Raw genomic sequence first — 23,594 nt, forward strand, 5'->3', positions numbered from 1 at the left:
GCAACAGAATAGGAATGCTTTGCCCCATCATAATCTGTGATAGACAGGAACAAATGAATAGCTTGCAGCCAAATGTTGCAAATATGCAAAGTGTAAGCTTAGGCAGAAGCAATGAGTTAGCTTCCAGGTCTAAGCAAACTGGAACAGAATATGCAGAGAGAGAAAGTGAGCATCGCTAAGAAACAAGTACTTGTAGAAAAGTTACTTGAGCTTCTTACAGGAAATATACTTGTACAGCAAAGCATTAAACAAGAATAAAGTGACAAAGAACGTAATGAAGCACTCTTGCTGTGCTTCTCTCAGAAAATCCTTTCATTCCTTTCTAGTAAAGGAAAACTAACGCAAATGCTTCAGAGATAAGGATAAATTCTTTCTAGTCCTCTCCCTTTTCTTCATTAATCCCTATTTGCATCTGCTCTCTCTCAGTTCTTCTTGCATTACTAATGAAAAGATTTTTGCTTTCTAAAACATTGTTTCCTTAGTTTCTGCTACAACTACATGTTGCCTTACTTGCTCTGTTTTGTACATTCATATATTTGATGTATACTTTTGTAAAATGTAACTGTTGTTTGGCATGTTTTATTATATGTATATTATAATGCTATTGCAAATCACTGCATGTTGATATTCTATGCTTATAGGAACTGTATGTTTTATGCATTTGCCTGTATCTTGCATTTACCTACTTGGCCCGAGTTATGGCTGAAAACTGTTTTGGGACTTTTCCATTTATCTGGATAATAAATGATAATAATAAATATGCTACAGGAAGAAAATGTCCATTGCTGTAAGAAAGTCCTGCTATATTGTACAGCTTATAAATGGGATTGTGTCTAGAGATCTAGGGATGTTGTTGTCCTCCTTTACTCAGCCTTCATTAGGCCAGTCATTGAATATAATCCCCCCTTGACATGTATCTGTCCAGACACATGCAACAACTGTAACAACCACAGAGATACCTTACTTAAAGGATCAAGGCCTAAACAACATGTCCTACATGGAATGACTCAAAGCCCTGTTACTATACTTAGTATCCTACAGACTGCTAAGAGGTTACCTGTGTCTGGCATACAGAGTATCCTCCAACTCAATACTGTTGGATTTACTGCACAACAGCAAGTCAAATGGGATCAGAAATACTCATTCTAGGGATCTAAACCTCTTCCACAACATCAGCAGAATGGTTTGGAGGGAAAGGTATATTTTGCATAGGGTACAGCAGCTTTGGAACAGACTTCCCATCGACATTAAACAATGTTCATCCCTGTCAATATTCAAGGACAAATTTGGATCTATGGATGGACAACAGAAAATGTACCACAGGATTAGCATCTGTACTACTAATGGACAACAGCAGCTCCTAAATGCTTTATCCCATGCATGGATCCCCTGAAATTATCTATGGTATGATCCCAGTTATTCTCATTAGGAGAAATATATAATTATCAACCATGGGATGGGTAAGGCCAGTGTCTAACCAAATGGGATAGGTTAATTTGAGTACAAAAAGGCAACTGGATAGGCTTAAAATGGCCCACAAGGGCAGTTAGTCTAGTACTTACCTATGGACCTAGGAAAAGACAGAATATTAAGAGGCAAAATGGATGACCTGTATGTTGCTAAGCTGATCAAAGGGAAAGAGTCTGTTTGTGAATGAAAATTCAGAAACAGTCAGTAATTGAGACACAGCTCACAGAACAAACCAAGGCTTTTAACAGTCTGAAGTCAGGGAATACATAACCAAATATACAGTCTTTAAGTGGTAAAATGAAAACTGGAAAGATAGTAATTTCATCTCAATGAAGGAGGGCTGAAAAGACTGATTGATATAATTACTCAGAAATACAGGGAACTCACTGTCCTAAATAAAAATAAATATGAAGAAATACAATAAGAGTAAAGCAGCTTGAACTGACAGTTGTATAAATTGAGCCCAAACATGAGAAAAAATGAGAGGAAACTGTAAAACACTATAATGAACCTGAAGCTCAGTAAAAGGAATGCAGTAAGGTGAAGCTTATCCCATTGCAAAGAGGAAAGTAAAGTGCCATAAACTGAAAAAACAAACTGCTAAGTGCACGGGAGTATTCATAGAGACAGTGAGAGCTGTGCATGGCATTAGGCAATAACCATGCTAGGTTTGTTCCAAGTCAAATGTATTGCCAGATGATATCTACAGTACTACAAACCATGTGCTAAGAAATCTGTGGCCTAGCCATGGTGAGATCTGGTTGGCCAGGGACTATCATCCCCATATGTCTGAGCTGAGGGGGGGGGGGGTTGAATGGTATAGTGCCCCAGTGACAGCTGTAGGTTGTGTGGAGCTGCAGTTTTGGGTCAGTCTGGAAAGAAGATTCATTCATGCTCTGAGTGGAAGAAGCCATGTCTTTTCTTATAAAAGAGAGGGTTAGAGAGAGATGTGAGCCTCTTTGGAACAGAGGAAGTGTTGTAGAATGCTGCTGTTGTTAAATAGAAGAGGCTGTCTTTTGAGTGGGAGAGAGTTCAGAATCTAGACTGGAGACATGTGCCGGGCTTGCTGTGTATATGTGTTGTAACATTTGCAGTTTAGAATACTTAGGCAGCATGTTTGGAATGCTACTTCATGAATATGTTCTAAGAAGCATTAAAGCACAAGGCACTGCCAGTCATTTTCATACACTGCATTTTGAATTGTGTGCCTAAAGTATAAATTAAGCATCCTACATTCTGTATGCTATTAGAAACATGTCTTGAAATAGTATGATAACATTATACTGAACAATGATGCTGTAAATAAAGATCACTAAATCCACAAAATATGTCTCCATAGTGGTTGCTAAAACTGTGGTATGGATATATGCATGTGTAGTATACATGTAGCATATACATTATTGTTGCCTCAATATACCCACCTAACATGTAAAAATCGATATATCTACTCATGTATACAATTCAAAATATGTATTTAGCTTTCAGCTGTTAGCAGATACAGTCATATACAAAGCGTATACTTCAAATGATATTCCTATCTCTAAGTGAGATGCAGCTAGACCTCTGATACAGCCATTAATTTAAGGCAGTTGTACACCTGCTGGGTTCTGTGGTTCATTATCTTTTGTGACAAATGCTCAGAAGAAAAGTTACTCGTATGAGTAAATGAAGTAAACCCGACAGCACACTTGTTAACAAGCATATTTTTGATATCTGTAAGAGAACCTTCAGTTTCAGGTAGCATGCAAGATTCACACACAAGCCCACATTCAGCTACAAACATCATTTGACAATTTGCACTATGCCACTAGGCATTAGAAACAATTAGTCATTAGACAGGGCTATAATAAAATAATGTAGATTTGTACATTGGGAAAATGCAAATGTCTTATGGTTTACCCCATTTATAAAGCACATTTTAAAATTCTAAAGGTTGAATAACAAATGCAAGAAAATAGGACACGACTCAGATTTTCTTCTGTTAGGATATGCAAAGTCTACTGAATGGTTTGTTCAGAGAAAAAGAACTTAAAAGTAATAATAAAATGGTAAATTCAGACTGATATTGTTCATGCTGCTTTGTGAAATTTATTTGTTTATTTGCACTTGCACTCCCACCAGGAGATGCATGTTAGATAGCAAGCAGCAAGACTCAAAGTTCATGATCTGGCTTCAAACTATAAATTAATTTGCATCATATATCCAGCATACTGTTTTGTAAATCATAAACATTCCAGCAACACACTCTTGGAATAAAGAATAACAATCAGAAAGCATACCTTTTTGCATAGTATTAAATGAAGAGAGACATTAAGTTTTTTTATTTACAAATATTGTCTAGATTAAAAAATAATACAAATTATTGAACATATATTGCTAACTCCAACGGGGATGACACTGCATAGGTAATGCAGCAAGAAATTTCATGCTAAATACAGTACAGAAAGAGTAAGCATTTATGTATCACCATCAGTTTCAGCAATTTGATTACATTTAGTTGCATTTTAACCAGCTGTTTTGCAAAGATGACAGACAAGGAAAATAGATGCATTGTGAAGAATGATTTATAGAAAATGTATGCTTAGAGTGATGGTATTTCATTCTTAATGGAAAAAAGACAGTGAAATATGTGTAGTGCATACCACCATCTCTTACTTAAGTGGCAATCTTATTTCACTTAATGTTATATTTTTACACTGTTCCATCCAAAGCAGACTTCCTCCATAATTTTAGCATTTTCTGTAACTGACTATTACATATGTAAAAAATTCAGGTAGCATTAAGATGCAATACATTAATAAAAAGATAAATCTCTAACCATGTAAAAAAAATTAAAGCAGTATAATGTTATGAATATTCTAGAAATAACTGGTGGTGGGGGGGGGGGGGTTGAAAGAAGTAAACTTTACTTCAATCTCAGTCCCAAACTCCAGAAGTAAGACTCAGAACTATACTCTTTAAAAGTGTGGAGTGCATTCTTATAGGATAATGGTACACCTTGGGAAGTAAGGCAGACAATAATATCATGTGCCTTACATATCTGAGAAGCTTATTTATTCAGTAACCATGTGCACTCTTTGTCATACTTGTGTCAAATTATACACCATATTTAAATTAAAAATCTCAGCATTTCATAAAGTGAAATAATTGTAATGTTAGTAGATGCTCCATTATACAAGCATGCACTGAATGTACACATTTAATTAACTGGATGCAATTTTTTGAGGGGGACTCTTGCACTACACACAATCTGTATAAAAGTAATAAAATTATTTATCACTGAGCCTATAATGCACAGAATGTCTACTGAGTTCTTTACTATTTGTAATCACATAACTGATGGATTTCTGTACTTCACTACAAGATTTAGAAAAAAGGTAGCTTTTGGTAGTATGATTTACAAAATTTCTTCATTTATCCCTCAAAGATACAACCTGAAAATACCAATACTAACTTTCCTACTCAAAAGCGTTTAGTTCATGATTTACATTTAAGGTGCAAATAGAAATACTTTCTGTACAAGTGCAAACCTTCTACTTGTTGCATCAGGTGGTTATCACATCTTATTCCACATTCCCGGATTTGGCTTGTGGCATTACCATGACTCAAATTTCAGATCAGAAAAAGAAGTCAGCATAGTTCATCTCCAAGGTCATGTCAGGCACCAGGGCTATAGGTTTCATACCTGGACATTTTGCTCTTCATTGTGATGGATGTTCCATTAAAGTAAGAAACCGAAGCTAAAAACATTACTAAAAAAAAAAAACACTGAAAAATAATGAGTGATATTTTAAGGCAAAGTATTATCATTCACCTTTAGGCCATAAGTTCATAGGTTTTCACTAAGCTTTTGATCAAGGAGACCATTAAGAATCTCATTCATATCACCCAGTACTGGTGTGATGCTTACAATGTCCATTATATTTGATACAGTTCTTTGTGAAATAGCTGCATCCTCTAGCTCTCTTATTGTGATCACTAGATCTATGTTTTACATTTATTTCATGAAGAATAATGACAAAGGACTAGTGGTGATGATGCCCGACTTTTCCATTCCAATATGTTCTTTTCATTTTCAGTTGCCTTAAGTTAACAAATTAATATGCATTCCCATGATAAAGATGGCAGCACACACATAAGCTCTATAAATCACATTTAAAAATGCAGGCATTTTTATACAGGGAAAATGAATAGCCACTGATGAATTAATAGTAAATGGCTTATATCAGCAGTATTAGTTGTGTACTGCAGCATTTGCTAGGGAAATCAGTCTGTCTGTCTCTTTTGGCTTTTCCCGGTTAGGGGTCGCCACAGCAGAACTCCAGTCCACTAATGATTGGCAGTTGATTTTTACATACCGGCTTGCCAGGCCTGACACACAACCTTCAACGAAGGTACGCCCATTCACGCATGTCTCCACGCAGAAGACGCTCTAGCTGAGAATCAAACCTGACAGCATCTTACTGTGAGGCGACAACGCTACCGCAGTACCACCACCGCACATATTTGCTAGGGAAATCAGTGGTTTAAAAAATATCTTTAATTTTAAACTTGTTAAAGACTGCAGGAAATTTGCTTGTCTAAAAGGAACTGTTGAGGAATTGTCACAAAACTCACAAAAATGAACTTTTTTGTAATGGTCAAAGGAATTATAAAATGAACATTATTTTCAAAAGTGAATGATGGTATCAATAATATATATGATATTTTTGATAACATGAACAGCAAGATGAAGGCATGGAGAGGAAAATCTGGAATAAATAATCCGATAAATGCATATATTCTGTCAGGAGCATGTGAAGACCTTCATTACATATCTATAGAAAAGTTCACCTGTGGTAAAAAATTGTTTTAATGTAAAAATAAGCAAGCACAAGAATGCATTTTCACTCAAGTGGATATACTGCCACTTATAGCCCCTAATTAAAAAAAAAATAAAATAATTAGGCCTTTACCATATTGAAGCATTAGCAAGTCTTGCCTCTGTGGCAAGTTTTCAAAACAGCTTCCCTTTCAGAAAGCACAATGGATACAGAGAAATTATCTGAGTGAAGTGCTACTATTTATATAGGGACTGCAGGAAGACAAACATAGTAAAATCACCCAAAGCACATTGAAAAATATACTACATAAAGGTTCATTCATATCTACTTTGCAGGAATGTCTGTCTAAAAAAATAAAGACTAGCCATTTTAGTATTTCTGGTCAAAATGCCAACAGCCTTTAAGCTGCAGTTTGGAAGAAAAACATAACTGCTCAAACCACAAAAAAAATAAAATAAAATAAAAAATAAAATAAAACAACAACAACAAAAAAAAACAATATATTCACAAATATTCATCACTACTTTGATTCCCCAATACATATATAAAGTAGTATATATCTTACATTGTGAAAGTCTCTAGTAATAAATCCATCACAGTCAGAGATGGCAATTTTAAAACAAGCAAAAGTTATATGTAGCAAACAGTTAAGTAGCATTTGAAATGGCCTGCTCAGATATGAGTTTGACCAAAACAAAGTTTATTAAAAAAAGTTTCATATAGAATGTTCCTTAACATTTCTGTAGAAACAAAGGAAGCCTTTCAGGTTAGTCCCCAATATCATTTACAACTGATAGGATATAACTGCAACTATTATGTCCTGTTATTTTTGGCTTCTTTTGTTGTCTGCTAGCGGTATCTACACTATTTAACAAAAAAGCAGGCAATGCCAGAACACAGCTGTAATAAAACATTTAGGCCATATAACAGAATTCATAAGCTTGAGCTAGTGTATTACATCATCAGAAGTGGTTTAACCTACAAATAAACAAGATATCTACAGGCTGTAAACAAATTACATTCTCTTTAGAACAGAAACAGTTGTAAGTTGTATAAGCTCTTTAAGCAGAAACAAGGCAACATGCCAACAAAGAAAGATTAAATTAATCAATATGTATATATATTTATATATTTATATATTTATAATATTTCATAAATGCTTATTAATAGATTCATCTGTCCAACTGGTGCAAATATACTGTGCAACTTGAGCTTTGCAACTTCAAAAAGTTTATAATTTAAATTAAAACTATACAAATGAGTCCATGCTACACAAGCACTTGAAAAAGTCATAGTGAATTGCCTCAGAAGGAAGCCCCCCACTTAGCAACAAAAAGACAGGAATATACATTCATGCAGGACCATAGCTTTTGGGGTGGTTAACCAGTTACTTTTTTGTATCACTTACAATAGTGATCAATTTCAAATGGTGAAAAAAACCACCACAGTTTAAACAGTTTGTCAGCCAAAAGTCATTTTTTTTGTTAGTTTTGTATTATTGTATTACATTTTTTGCAATGGTACGCTCAGCTAAAGGGATGTTTCCAGGCTATGTATTGGGCTTCCTGGACTGGAAGAGGTAGCTGATTTGCTTGTGTCTGTTGTAAGGTTGATTCCGCTATCAATTGCATTGTTGTTCTTATTAGGGGAGGATGGTGGACTTGAGTTCTGCTTAAGACCAACATCTTCTTCAAGATCTGTATCATCAATGAGAGGAATGTGGGGTTGTGAGTCTTCTATCCTAAATTCTGGATGGGACATGAAGTTGTGGATGGATGTTCTAGACTCTGGCTTTTCCAACCCTTCATAAAGAGAGCTACGGAATGCCTTCACGACGCGGATCTGAAAATAAAAATTATTGTAAGATAAAAATGAATTATACAGTGACTTAGCAATCATTTAAAATCAGTCCTTAAACTACTAGAAATAGAAAAGGGCGGTGATGTCCATAATCAGCAATCATCTTAAGCATAAACAAGAAAGTCAATGTCATGCAACGCCTTAATTCTGCATCAACTGCAATAGAAATGGTTATGTTAGGCAATTAAAGAAAAGAAAAAAAGGAAGGCATTGGTTAAAAAGGGTCCAGTGGGTTAATATACCTAGTAAAAAGCAAGCTGTGTTAATAGTTATGCAAATAAATGAACATGCATATTTAAAAAAAAGAAAGCTTTAAAGTAAGAAGTTAAAGTATACCAGTTTGGAAAAAAGTAAATATAACACCCAACAAGGACATCACACACAAAACAAAGCGCAAAAAACACAGAATCAGCAGTGGAGCAAACATTATGATAAGGTACAAAAGCCAGACATGAGGTTAACATTAGACAACTCAAGGCACAAGCAGCAAAAATGTCCACAGCCAGGTGAAACAAATTAGAGACAAGCATGCCGCATACAAAATGTCACAATCAAAACACAGACAACAAAACATAGTCACAAAGACAGCGATGGTTAGAAGCCTGGAGGATGTGAAAAATTACTGTATATATATCAACCTCATTATATACTTTGCTACAGATAAATATTCAAGTATATGCCCAACTTTTCTGTTTTTCACTTTAGTGTTTTAACACCTACATTATGTTTACATTTAGGTCAAGTTTCAGTTAGCAATAGTTGCACCCAAATACGTATTTAATGCATTCAAAGCCTACAAAATGAAGTCACTCTTCTTAAAGTTTAAATTCTTCTTTTGGCAATTTGTGTTTTGTGAGTTATTCACAAGCAGCATTGCTAAAGCAGGCTGATAGTCAAAGGTGTTTGGTCATATTGGTTGTGTTTCAGTTAAATATGGCTGAGCTGACATATGGTCTGTATTTGATGGTCAGAGGCAGTTCTGTATGTCATGGCTAGCAAAAATGACTGAAAATAAATACTAGTGAAGAGAAAAAAGTAATCAGGCTTTGATAACTGAGTAAGAAATACATTATATATAACAAAGTCCCTTCCACCCCAAAAATACAGTCATCTGATAACTTTATCTGCTTGGCTCTTGCCTGAGATAAAGCATCTGACTTGATGGCAGCAAAATTATGCCCTTCTTGTTGTTCAGTAAAATATCCTTACAATAGTCACATAGCTGGAAAAAGGTAAACAGCAAATAAACATACTGTGGATTAATCTCTCAGTCCCTACTGCTATTAAGCTATCAGTGCTAGTAAAAGCAAAGTGTACTTTCTTCTCCATTCAGTATAGAACACTGGGTACCCTTTCATTAAAAGTTTCATGGAGATGAAGGGAGTTGAATTCCTTTGTGGTGTTTGCTTATTATTTCATCCCAGTAAGATAATTTTAGAGATGTATTTAGCTATAGGAAAAACAATATTAACTTTAAAAGGGACAAACACAATGCAAATAATGTTGTATTTCAAAACACCAGAGGCGGAAACCTTGATACTAGATGCAAAATGCAAGGGCACCGCACCTAGATCTGAAATGGAGTAACAGGGTACTTCAGTTTGACAGCTGCAGGTCATGTTCATTTCTGAGCACTGCTACTATCTGAGTATTGCAGGTACTATCAGGAATTGGGGATATCCCAAGACATGATCAGTGATCTTTGTACTAGGGGTCACATTCCAAAAGAGTTGCTCTCAGTGTAAGTGACTTACATCATTGTAAGGCCTGTCTGTAAACAGGCTTACACTGGGGGGGCCACGTTCCAAAAGACTTGCTCTCATTGTAAGTCTGCTCTGATTTCAAATGACTTGCTCTCAGTATAAGTGACTTACATCATTGTAAGGCCTATCTGTAAACAGGCTTTCACTGGAGGGGGGGGGGGGCAGATTCAGAAAGACTTGCTCTCAGTGTAAGTGGCTTACATCATTGTAAGGCCTATCTGTAAACAGGCTTACATTGGGGAGCCACATTCCAAAAGACTTGCTCTCAGTGTAAGTCTGCTCTGATTTCAAAAGACTTGCTCTCAGTGTAAGTGACTTACATCATTTATTTTATTTTTATTTATTTTTATTTTACATTTGTTGACCGGGCTAGTCTAGCTGGATATATGTCCATTTTCAGTAGAGGCCCGGGGAGATAAGCTCCAAAAATTCTAATCTCTAATGATAATAAGTAAAAAAACATTAGTGAACTACATGTAAAGTAGATAGTACAAAGGTTATGGAATAACAAAAGGAATTGTAGGTCATGACATACATGGAGAATACAATAACATATACAGAGAGTAGGGATATAGGAAAATAAGATGAAAAGTAGATATTTAGAAGGAGTTACAGGTCAGTAGATGCTGATTTTGTCATAGAAATTGAGAAATTGCAGATGTGAAGTAAAGTCAGGGGTGAAATAAAGTTAGTCAGGATTAGTACAGGGGCACAGCCATTGTGTTTTGAGGTATATCTTGAGTTTCTTTTTAAAGGGAGATTTGGAGGGAATAGATGAAAGTTCAGAGGGAAGCAGGTTCCAATCTTTTCCAACAGTGTTAGAGAAAAGGGAGTCTCCGGCCTTGTTGTTTGACTTGACAGTGTCTATAAGAAGTTTGTGTGCAGATCTTAGGGACTTTAGGTTATGGTATGGATGAATCAGGCTGGATAGCATAGGTGTTTTGTCAGGTTGATACAGAATTTGATGGGCTAAGCCAAGTTGGTTAATTTTTAGTTGCTGCCGATATTCCAGCCAGCCTAGTTGTTTTAAATTAGTACAGTGGTGGGTTCTGTAGGGGTTTCCTGTGGCAAATCTGGCTATGTTGTGGTAGGAGATTTCTAGTTTTGATAGATTCTTTTTTGATAAGTTGGTAAATATGGGAGAGGCATAGAGAAGGGGTGAGATAAGGTGGGAGTGGGCGATAGTTGTTCTAGATTCTGGAGTGAGGAAAGGTTTGATTCTGTAAAGAGAGCCTATTTTCTTGTTAATGGTTTTAAGTGTGTTGTCAATATGGGTATCAAAGTTAAGGTTATTTATTTATTTATTTATCATTTGTTGACCGGGAAAGTCCGACTAGGTTCCACAGAGCCTGTTTTCAGCGGAGGCCCGGGGAGAAATGCTCCAGATGCATGTCTTTGGAATGTAGGAGGAAACCGGAGTACCCGGAGGAAACCCATGCGAACACAGGGAGAACATGCAAACTCCACACAGAAGGCACCCCAGCCGAGAATCGAACCGGAGAACCTCTTGCTGTGAGGTGACAATGTTAACCACTGCACCACTGTGCCGCCCACAAGGTTGTTGTCAATGGTAATGCCTAGTAGTTTGGTAGTAGAGTCTTGTGATATAGGTGTGCCATTTTTTGATGTTATAGTAAAATCAATATGGGGAGATTTGCTGGAAGGTGTAAAGAGGAGCAGTTTAGTTTTTTTAGGGTTAAGTAGTAGACAGTGCTGGGAAAACCATTCTTCTACAGAGTTAAATATGTGTTGTGTGAGGGAGTGAAGGTCTGATACAGATGTGGCTGAGCAGATTAGTGTTGAATCGTCTGCGTATTGTATACATGTAGCTTGAGGAACAACTTGGTGTAGGTCATTGATAAATAAAGAAAATAGGAGGGGACCTAGTATAGACCCTTGTGGGACACCAATGTTGACAGGTAGTTGGGAGGATAGAGTGGAGTTCCAGAGTACTGCTTGATGTCTGTTACTTAAGTAGGACTTAAACCAGTTAATAGATTGGGTATCAATTGATAAGGATTGAAGAATGCTTATGAGTATTTGGTGGTTGACCATGTCAAAAGCTTTGGATAGATCTAAGAAAAGTGCAGAGGAAAGGGTGTTGTTGTTACGATTTTTGTTGATTGTGTCTGTAAAGGAGAGGAGGGCAATAGTGGTACTGTGGGATGGTCTGAAACCATGTTGGGTGTTAGAGAGTAGGTTATTTTGGAGAAGGTGGTGAAGCAGTTGCTTGTGGATACACCTTTCCATAATTTTAGATAAGGGTGAAAGAAGGGCTATAGGGCGGTAATTAGAGATTTCAGTAGAATTTCCACCCTTATGAAGTGGGATAATATGGGAGATTTTCCAAAGTTTAGGCACATATCCTTCAGTGATGGTTCTGTTTATCAGTATTGAAACTGGGAAGGCTATTGATTTAGCTGCTAATTGCAAGTATTCAGCGGGTAGTAGGTCAGCAGAAGGAGTACATGGTTTGAGTTTTTTGAGAAGGAGAGAATATAAGTTGTAGGGACAGGTTGAAAGTGAAATGGTGGGGGTGGGTTAGGGTTGCTGTTAGACATGTTTGTGTTTTTGATGGGAAGTTGACTTGCTAAGGTTTGAATAGTTTCAGTAAAGAAGGAATTAAAGGAATTTGCTGTTTGGTTGGGGTTACTTATGTCAGAGCCTTGTGGGTTGGGTGTGACAGGTTTACTTGGCTGTAGTAATTGATTTATGTTTGCCCAGAACTTTTGTGGGTTATTTGTAAGGCCTATCTGTAAACTGGCTTACACTGGGGGGCCACATTCCAAAAGACTTGCTCTCAGTGTAAGTCTGCTCTGATTTCAGAAGACTTGCTCTCAGTGTAAGTGACTTACATCATTGTAAGGCCTATCTGTAAACTGGCTTACACTGGGGGGCCACATTCCAAAAGACCCGCTCTCTTATGTTACAGCCAGTCTTTTGGAATCAGCTTCTAGGTGTCTTAAGGACAAGCCATTTTAGGGTCTGCATGTTTGTTTACTTTTTTGTTTACCAGATTGCTCATACTAGGACTATGCCCTGGTTTAAGAGGAGAATGAACCAATGTAGTATTTATAAACACAAGCTGAAGCTTGGACAGAGTACCTGGGAAATCCTCATGCTCTTCTGAATAGAAGCAATAAAAGGAAAAAAAATATTTCAAGGTGTTTGGGTATCACTTGATTTCTTATAGTGATTTGTGTGTAGTAAATTTCTAGTTAACACTTCAATACTATGGAAGAGAACGCAAGATAGATTATGTCATTTGTGTAAAGTCAAAGAAACTAGAGATCATTTGCTTTTGAGTTGTAAAAGAGCTACACCATTCTGGCCTAATACAGAAGAAGTACATCAAGTAAGTTTATTGCAGAAGTTAAATATGGATATGATTTTATATGGGAAAGAAGATTTGCAAGAAGATATGCACTGAAAAAGTTAACTTCTGATGGCAATTCATAAAGGTTACTACAAAGTATACACTATGTCTATACTTAATCTTTCTGAGTGAACAGGTAACACAAAAATGTGGTAGGGATATTGTTGAATACAGAACTTGTACACTTAGTGTATGCATTCATGAATCCAGCCTGTTTCTTTTTTCTTTTTAGCCTTGGAAAGCAAGATATGAAGAATAATTCTGTATTATACCATGATCCCCCAAAAACGTGCACGCTGATTGGCCAGCATGCCCGTTGTAAATCGAGTTATACTAATGGAAAAAGGTCCGGTCGCCCGGACTTTTTTCCATTAGTATAACTCGTTTTTTTAAACACTGTCTCGCTATGTTAAATGGGTTTAACATAGCGACACAGCTTTAAAATAAGCAACGGAGATCTCCGTTGCTTATTTTAAAGCTGTCTCACTATGTTAAACCCATTTAACATAGCGAGGCAGTGTTTAAAAAAAAAGCAACGGAGAAAGCAAGATCTCCGTTGCTTTTTTTAGTGTCTCGCTATGTTAAATGAGTTTAACATAGCGAGACAGTTTTAAAATAAGCAACGGAGATGTCCGTTGCTTATTTTAAAACTGTCTCGCTATGTTAAACTCATTTAACATAGCGAGACACTAAAAAGCAATGGAGATCTTTCTTTCTCCGTTGCTTTTACAACTCTGATGTACTGCGCAGGCGCGCAGTACATCAGAACTGCCACGGATGCCAGACATCTGCGGAAGGGCAGTAAACAGGCATTATACTATGCCATTATTTAAGAAAAGTAATAGTTTCTTTTCTTAAATAATGTCATGGTATAATAGCAATAACCCACGCCTGGGTGTGGGTAATGCTAAATTTACCCACGGTTGGCTTTGTTTGGTCCCTCGGGCTTCGCCCTCGGGACCAAACCATGCCAACCGTGGGTAAATTTAGCATTACCCACACCCAGACGTGGGTTATTGCTATAATAAGGAATGGTTAAGTTTATTAAGATAAGCAACCATAAACTAGTACTAACAATAACAAACAGCCAAACAAAAAAAAAGAAAGAAAAACTTGTAGAGCATCAGAAGTTAGACTCACCCAACAATGAAAAACATTTGATAAATGTGCAGACGCGCTTCAAACCTGATTTAGATTTGAAATGACTTTCGGCTGCTTATAATTCTAGTGTATCATGAGTATAGCAAATCATTTCTTTGCTCTACTCCACTTTAGATATTTTCCATCTTCTCAATATCAATTCTAACATTAATGTCACCATCTCTATAATAAGTGGAAAGTCGAGGACATTATGAAAAAATGTTTAACTTAGGCAAAAGGGCAGGGATGAATAGAACACTCTTCTGTTCTATATGTAATATATAACACCATTCATCTGCATATATTTAAAAGTAAAATATGTCTAAATGAAAATATGTACATTTGTAAATAAATAAAGCACAGTGTTCCTTTGCAGAATTATTTGGAGAGTGAAAAGACAAGCAGAAGTTGAAAGATAGAGGATGACTGTAACTAAACTGAGTGATGAAGGGCTACCTGTGTAAATGCAAATACTTAAAATGTATGTCTAGCCACATTACATGGTTGAGGGTTAGGAAAATGATTAAGGTGTTTCCTCCCAAACAAGAGGTACAGCGTTTGAATCTCACTAAAGGAAATTGGCTATGCTTAATATGTATGGCCCACAAGGGCAGCTAGCATAGCACTTACCTATGAGGAATGAGCTGATGTTTTTATTTGTTTATTGACATTTGATTATCATAAAAGTCTGGCTGGGTAGGAGCCCATCTTCAGTGGTGGCCCAGGGAGAAAAGCTCCAAAGTATTACAAAAACATTTTAAGAACAATAATTTTACAGTCTTTAAAAATAATACAAAAAACAGCAACAGTTTAAATAATTATACCAAATCAGACATACTATGAAAACATTGATTATGAATAGAGACATTTTATACGACAATGATTTCATAGTTAGAGAAATTTTAGCCAGTTTATAGAGAAATTAAAGGTAAGTTAGCATTTTACTATGTGCCAGCATTTCTTGAATACCAGCCTAGGTTTAAAACATTAAAGAATACAGAAGATGGAGTTATAAATTATGGTTCACTGATAGCAGAAATACGAAGGAAGGGGAGAGAAGGAAAATCTAACTAGAAATTCAAAGAGTGGAAAGGGAAGCTTTTAAATGAGGGATATAACAATATTGTGGGGAATTCAGAAAGGCTTTCTGGAAAGTTCCCACATAATAGCAAACCTTTCTGCCTCACAGCCTGAGATACCTCTGAGATCCCCTGGAAGCCTTAAAGCAAGTAGTTGTCTTACAAGGATAGCCACATACTAATTAATACTGCAGCCCATGGAAGTGGCTATTGTTAATTAGTCATGTGCTCTCCAATAGAAATGTCTACAGTTCCCAATTTACATGCTGCATGATTCTCTGAATTTTACTCTGCTAGGAAGATATGAATGACAACCCATTCTCTCAGTTTGGAGTACACCACTGGGGGTTAGGAAAGGGATGTTGAATTTGTGTGTGTGTGTATGTGTGTGTGTGTGTGTGTGTGTGTGTGTGTGTGTGTGTGTGTGTGTGTGTGTGTGTGTGTGTGTAGAGAAGTGCCTTTGCTAACAGAACGGCTGCTCTGGATATTGATAGTGCAGTCAGGTCTGACAGTGCAGTGCTCAGTTCACAGACATGGCAATGAGTGCTCATGAGTTTTTTCTCTCTGTGGCTTTTATATGTTTCTGAAGCAAAGTTTTCTGTCTGTCTGTCACACTTACACTCATATTGGGTAATTAACATGGTCAGAGTGGAATTCTCTGAATTCTAGCGATTCTTGTTAAATAATAGTTGTATGAATGACTTTTTCAATGGATAGAAACACATGAACCAGATTCAATTTGCTTACAGGATATAATATTTAAAATAATAAAAAAGAAACAACAGAGAAGGAATTAAAGCAAAATCAGAAGATGCCCTTTGGTCTTTTAATTAGAGTATCTTGGGCACTAGTAATAATGATTTCTTGAAAAAAAGAGTATTAACATTTTAAATATTGTTGTGATAGCAATGAGAACAGTATTAATGCAAGATTTCTGAATGGAAGATGAAGACGTGACGATGTTTAACGTACACGTTCCTGTAAAGGAGACAAAATGAGGAGAATTGTTTAAAGAGAGAGAGAAGCCTAATTATTAATATCAGAGCCTGTACGTTGCATAGGATCGGAATATTTACTTTGAAGGAGGGAAAAGAAAGAAGGAAGATGTGAATTTAGGAATCTTGAGGGAGTTATTAAAGAGAACAGATATGCACGCAGCAGACAATAAGAGCTATGCAAACAGTAAAAAAGAAAATAGATACAAGTTTTAATTATTTTTCATAGGTTCATAGACTCTTACTAGGTTATTGATCCTAGAAGATCTTTAGAAGCCTAGCCATGCATTCAATGCTTTTTTGACTTGTAATTCAAATATGAAATAACTCAGAGCACAGGAACATTTACATGCTACCCCTTTCCATAAGGGAGAAGTGGGGGGGGGGGGCTACTCCAGGGATGAATTTGGGGTTTCTCATCCATTTATCCAGATTACATTTAAATAGACTAAAAGAAGTACTTTGTTTTATTTGTAGAGGAAGATGATTCCAAAGAAATGGAATTCTCTGTGATGCACATCTGTTCCACCAATATGCTTTATTTATTTTCCAGAAGAGATTAGGATTTTTTGAGTGGGCATTTATGCCATCGTTGGACTTGCAGATGTGGAACAGGTCTGTGAAGATAGGATCTGCTGAGGATCTGTATGCAAAGCAGAGGTCATCCCACCAGCAGATACTGAGAATAGGGTTAAAGGCTTTCAGATTTTCAGTGTAGTTTTTAAGAATTAGGCTGTTGAGTTTCTTGGTAAGAAAATGCTGTGGGTATCCAAGTTGTATCAGGTGTTTTGACAGGTACCTGCTTAAAGGCTCATCTATCTAATAAGTGAAAATACAGTGGAATGATAACATCCCTGGACCTGGATACCATATCTTTACAAATATGGTATGAAGTGGAAAAGGACTTTCTTATAATAGTGGATAAATGGTGATCCCAGATCCCTACCGACTGGATCGATTTTCAGGGATGTGTTGTCAGTGCTTCAGCTGTAAGGGATGCTGTGCTTGCCAAAGGATACTAGAATACATTTTCTGGCATTTAGATTTAGTGTATGGTTTTGACAACAGCTATTTGTTTGGAAAAGGCCCTCATGGAGGATCTTGGTGTCCTCTGGGGAGTTAATAGTGACACTTCATTTACAGTCATCAGCAAATTTGGTCAGCCATAAGCCCTTAACATTGACTTTGACCCTTGAGAAGGAAACGCTAAAGAAGAGTGGCCCAAGTACAGAGCCCTGTTGCACACTGCTGGTGACAGCAGATGATGGTTGGGGGTTGGTATAATGGGTAGGGTGTTTGCCTCACAAACGCAAGGTACAGGGTTTGGTTATCTCCTTTAAAGGGGAAATTGGCTAGGCTTAAAATGGCCCAGAGGGGCAGCTAGCCTAGCATTTACCTATGGACCTATAATGAAATGGTGACCGCAGGTGTTTCTCAGGAGTAGCTGCCACCCACCCTAATTTTCTGGGTTCTATTGGACAGCCAGTTTGCTATGCAGCTATTTGCTTAGGGATTGAGATGATACTGAATGCCTTATTGTCCTTCATTCATTGCTTCAGTAACCTTCTAGAAGAGGCTGACCAGTTTGAGTAGGCAGGATCTGCCCCTGAGAAAGACGAATTGTCTTAAATTAAGGGTATTAATTAATTCCATAATGATCATTGTCAGACCAATGGGTCTGTAGTTTCTTGAGCCAGTTGATTCACCGTCCTTGGGTGGGGGGAAGTAATTGTTGCTGTCCTCCATTTATCTGACACATAGCCTGTTTGGTGGTTGATACTTAATAATTTCTGTAGTGGGTTTGACAGGTCCTGTTTCAGGCTAGCTAGTAGGCATATTGTTATGCTATCTGTCCCAACAGAAGCAGTGTTCTTCGTGTTGGATAGTACTTTGAGAACTTGTTCATGGGAGATTTGTGTATGTTTGTGTGTGTGTGTGTGTGTGTGTGTGTGTGTGTGTGTGTGTGTGTGTGTGTGTGTGTGTGTGCTTGGATACAAGAATGTGATCTGGTAATGCTGTGGGGAGAGTGGTGAAGTTTGAGATAAATTTATCCACTAGTAGATGTCCTCATGGTGTGAGTAGATGGTATAATTTACGATTAGCTCTGTGCAGTGCTAAGCATTGTTTCTGAGGTTTCTAACAGTTAAAGATGGCTTTGTGGTTGATTCTCACCTGGGTGGCTATATTCTCCTTAAATCTAGCTTTGGTTAATTTAATCAGGGTCCAAAGTTTCTTATTTAGTTCAGCATTTTTGGCTTCTAGAGAGTAAGATTTATTTCCGCACCCAGTGATTTTTTGCTTTTATTATAAAGCCTGTTTAAATTATGGCTCTACCATAGGGATTTATTATTGAATTTGGAATTATTTTTATTTCTGAGGGTGACAGATGTGTCTATGCAGCAATTTATAGGTGCATAGAATTGGGCAGTATAGGAGTCTTTATAAGCAGTGGGATTGTTGAATTGGAGAGGACTTTTGAATTTAGCCAGTTCATCACTCAGGTTTAGAAAATTGGCCTTCTCATAGTCTCTGAATACTGAAGTCATGGAGGATTCTTCAAGCTACAGTCTTATAGTGGATGTGTCTGACTCCTGTCTGATTTGACCAGAGAGAAGGCTACAATTGCGGAGGACTTCATACTGTAGGACCAAGTACAGGATTTTATCACTCCTTGTTGGGGTGGGATAACTGGTCCAGAGAGTTTGTATTTATCACAGGATCATAGGAGATTACTAGTATTGATCATAGGATCATAGGAGATTACTAGTACTGACCATAGGATCATAGGTGATTACTAGGCTATTGACCTATAGGTAATTTTAAGCCTAGCCATTTCAACCCAATGTAATATCATAGAAGTACTAGTCAATACCCAAGATTGCATTTAGTGATGACTTCCCATGCCCAGAAGGGTTGTGGGTGCTATGCCTGGTAAGAATGAGCCACTCATCCAGGTTCCTCTTGAACAGTATCATAGAGGTGCTCTGTTTCACATGATTTGGTAGCCAGTTCCCTCCAGCATGTCCTATTTAAGTCACAGATCATATTTAAGTTCCTGGAATGGGTAGCCCTAGACCCATTTGATTTACGGATATGCAGTAAGGTCATTAGGTTTGGGTCTTCTGTTACTCTGTAGGCCAGGCATAAGTCTCCCCTAAGAAGTCTATATGATATGGAATATAGTGACAGGGATTTTAGTCGGTCCTTGTAAGGTACATGCTGGAGGCCCTTGATCTTCTTTGTTAGAAACCTCTGAGGTCTCTTTAATTGCTGTAGGTGATTGCTTTACTGTGGTGGTGTCTGGCACTGCTTATCTGCTTGTTATTTGCAGTGGCTTTGTAAGAGAGCTGATCCTCTATTGACATCATATAAGTACATCTCTCACACGGTTTACTATCAAAATCAAGAATCACAGTTCTTCATGTATTCATTTTGCAGAAAATAAATGTCAGAAATAAAAAAAAGCTATTTCATCAAAATGAAGACAGTGATAATGTTGATAATTTGTAATTCGATATTACTGACATTACCCATGTTGCCTTGACATCCGGTGATATTTTACTTATGTTTTGCAGGGAGCAAGCCCCCCTGCGCCACCAACACCCCTCACATATAATATATACAAACTCTGAGAAAGCACTTCTTCTTTTTCATTCATCTGTTCCCATTAGGGGTCGCCACAGCAGATCATCTGTTTCCATTTCTTCCTGCCCTCTGCATCTTGCTGTGTCACACCGACCACCTGCATGTCCTCTCTCACCACATCCATAAACCTTATCTTAGGCCTTCCTCTTTTCCTCTTACCTGGCAGCTTCATCCTTAGCATCCTTTTCCCAATATACCCAGCATCACTCCTCAGCACATGCCCAAACCAATGCAATCTCACCTCTCTGGCTTTGTCTCCAAACCATCCAACCTGGGCTGACCCTCTAATATGCTTATTCCTAATCCTGTCTACCCTTGTCACACCCAGTGCAAATCTTAACATCTTTAACTCTGCCACATCCAGCTCTGACTCCTGCCTTTTTGTCAATGCCACTGTCTCCAACCCATATATCATAGCTGGTTGCACTACCCTCTTGTAGACCTTCCCTTTCACTCTTACTGGTACTTGTCTGTCACAAATCACTCCTGACACTCTTCTCCACCCACTCCACCATGCCTGTACTCCCTTCTTCACCTCTCTTCCACACTCGCCATTACTCCGAACTGTTGATCACAAGTATTTAAACTCATCCAACTTTGCTAACTCTACTCCCTGCATCCTCACCATTCCTCTATCCTCCCTCTCATTCACACACATATATTCTGTCTTAGTCCTGCTGACCTTCATTCCTCTCCTCTCAAGAGCATATCTCTACCTCTCCAGGGTCTCCTCAACCTGTTCCCTACTCTCACTACAGATCGCAATGTCATCTGCAAACATCATAGTGCACGGGGACTCCTGTCTGATCTCGTCTGTCAACCTGTCCATCACCACTTGCCAAATGAGATATGCGGAAAAAAAAAAACTCTGAGATCACACTATAGTGAGGAAAAGGGTACATTTTCCAATCCTCACTGTAGTACGATCTCCAATCAGAACATCAACCTCATATGAGTGAATGCACACCAGCATTCGGTAAGGTGGATTTGAAACATTTTCAGATTGGCATTACAGAAACTGGGAACCATGCATTCAACCATCCCAGTTTTGCATAACTACCATTTAACATTTTGATAGTAAATCCTTTCACACACTGGGTCACTTTTGTTAAGTAGTAGGTGGTTGCAGCAAACATGAGACAACTGTTACTTTGTCTCAGAATGCTAATTCCAACCAAGTTGGTTGCAGAGTCAATTGGGAAGTGAAAAAAACATAGTTCCAGATGCTTACTAATGTAGGCTAAATATGTAAATACATTTTTGATAGCATGTGTCAGTAATAAAGTCATACTTTTCAGATCATATAGTAATTATTTATTAACTCATTGGGTACAATAGTGCAGGGGATTAAGGAATGAACTGAGTAAAGTTGATGAATTATTGAACAATTGAAGATGAACATTAATAAGGATAGCTAAGTAAAGACCATAAAATAGGAGAATCTTTTATATTTCTTAGTCTATATAGTGGCCTGCTCTGAAGCATAAAATACTTTGAGAACATGGCTGTTTAATAAATAAAATCAGGCAAAAAGAGAAAAAGAAGTCCCAGTGGCCTATGTCATGGACGGTGGGTTCAAATCCCATCTGGGGTGATATAAACAGGGTGGGTCTGACTTAATAGTTTAAGTCTTCACCTTGTAAACGCAAAGTACAGGGTTTGATTCTGACCTTAGGTTATTAGTGTGGCCTGAAATGGCTCTTCATGAACTTATGAGTATGAAAAGGGGCTTAGAGTTATAGATATGGAAAATAAATAATATTTTTTACCTTTATGGAAGCAGTAACTTTGTGAAAGAAACAAGGAAAGTGTGAAGATTGCTTTAAGAAAAGAGAGGTTTTTGTTTAAAGGGAGAAAAAAAAGTTATCTCCTTTATTAGGGACGAATGTTTAGAACAATTAGCAATATCATGGAATGCACATACACTGATGAGGGTGAACTAGTATATAGCATGGCCATGTTTGAGTTCACCAAGTAGTGAAGGAATGTAGTGACCCCACTCCCCCCATTTGGAAGCCTATGCTTTCAGAAATCCAAAACTGATCAGGAAGATATTGGACATAAAGCTGGGTTCTAATGCACGTACATGAACACATAAAGATAGCATGACAAGAACATTAAATACCAATACTAGCCAGACCAAAGTATGTTACAAATAATAATAATGTACTAGAATGGAAGACATGTTATTATAGGGCATGCAAGTAGCAGATAAATGGACTACCTTGTCTTGAAGGCTGGATGTTACGTTCTCAAATCATTCAAAAATATGGTCCCAAATCATTCAGGCTTACTAAAATGGGAACACGGTAAGCCACATCAGAAAATAATTGCTAACTCTGTGCCTAAAGGCATACATTCACCTACTGGATGCATTAGAGGTGTTTTAAACAACATGATTGATGATACCTTTAGGCAGAGGAAGATGCGACACTTGTAGTGTACTTGGATGAAACAGGAGAAGTAAAGAAATGTGACCAGGGGCAATACTTTCACTGAGGCCACTATGAGAAATCAGCTCCAGACACACTGGATGCAAACTTGTTCATCCAGAAATGATTGAGGATAGCATTGCCAAACCTACACATGGAAATCACAACTAATGTTCATTTTTGCAGCGCAATACGTTCCCCTTATACCTGTCATCTGAGGACTTTGTCCTTTACTCCTCCTTATTGAAAGACACTAACTTCATGATCACAAGGTTATAAGCAAAAGAGAAACTCCCTGTAAAAGTACAAACATCAGGATGACACATAAATTGCAATCACAAAGTAAATTCAAATAAAAGAAATCACAGCTGGGGACAAGTAACTTGAAGAATACAGGATCTGAGAGAAAACATTCAATAAGTTAATTGCTAATCGCATGTATGAAAGTGTTTTCTGACTCCATTGTACAAATAGTTTAAATATTCATTCTTTGACTACAACGTCCCCTTCAGAGACTACAATATAATTACATTTATCCATTGAAACTCCAGAAAGTGGCACAAAAACAAGACAGCAGAAGATCGGTGTAGATGTATTAAATGGAAAAGTGACATCTAATGATCTAAAATGGTGTGTGAGGCATGTGAAAAGGACTGCGGCTGCCATTGCTGCTGCTGATGTAATTAAAAGGACGTGTCCAGATCTGCCAGTTATACATCAGAGAGATTAGTTACATATTTGTTTGTTTGTTTATCCTTTGTTGACTGGGCTATTCCCCCTTAGGCTAGTGACCTCTTTTCAGTGGAGACCCAAGGTGCACTTATACTTCTAGGGGGAATTTGGCCAGGGCACCTAGGGAACTTCCCCTACTCTTTTTGGTAGCTCTTTAATGGATCTTTTACATCTACCTGAACTACCAACCCAAGCCAATGGGTTCTTCTTCTTCTTTCGGCTTTTCCTGGTTAGAGCTCGCCACAGCAGAACTCCGGTCCGCTAATGATTGGCAGTAGA

General features: G+C 37.5%; 1 protein-coding gene across 13 annotated transcripts in view; it reads right to left on the reverse strand.

The window, feature by feature from the left end:
* Positions 1 to 6,972: 6,972 nt before the first annotated feature.
* The window catches only part of LOC122806731 (plasma membrane calcium-transporting ATPase 2), a 2,851,771-nt gene continuing 2,835,149 nt past the window's right edge, over positions 6,973 to 23,594 (reverse strand). For 8 of the 13 annotated variants that reach the window (XM_044077397.1, XM_044077394.1, XM_044077391.1 and 5 more), the window contains one exon: positions 6,973 to 8,135. In XM_044077397.1, the coding sequence (XP_043933332.1) occupies positions 7,824 to 8,135 (312 nt within the window). In that variant the 3' untranslated portion in view covers positions 6,973 to 7,823. The remainder of the gene's footprint in view (positions 8,136 to 23,594) is intronic. The other 5 variants (XM_044077393.1, XM_044077399.1, XM_044077398.1 and 2 more) reach the window with 3 other exon arrangements.

The sequence above is a fragment of the Protopterus annectens genome, chromosome 7.part0 (genome assembly GCF_019279795.1).
Source record: "Protopterus annectens isolate FY-2018-M chromosome 7.part0, PAN1.0, whole genome shotgun sequence".
NCBI classification, from domain to species: Eukaryota; Metazoa; Chordata; order Ceratodontiformes; family Protopteridae; genus Protopterus; species Protopterus annectens.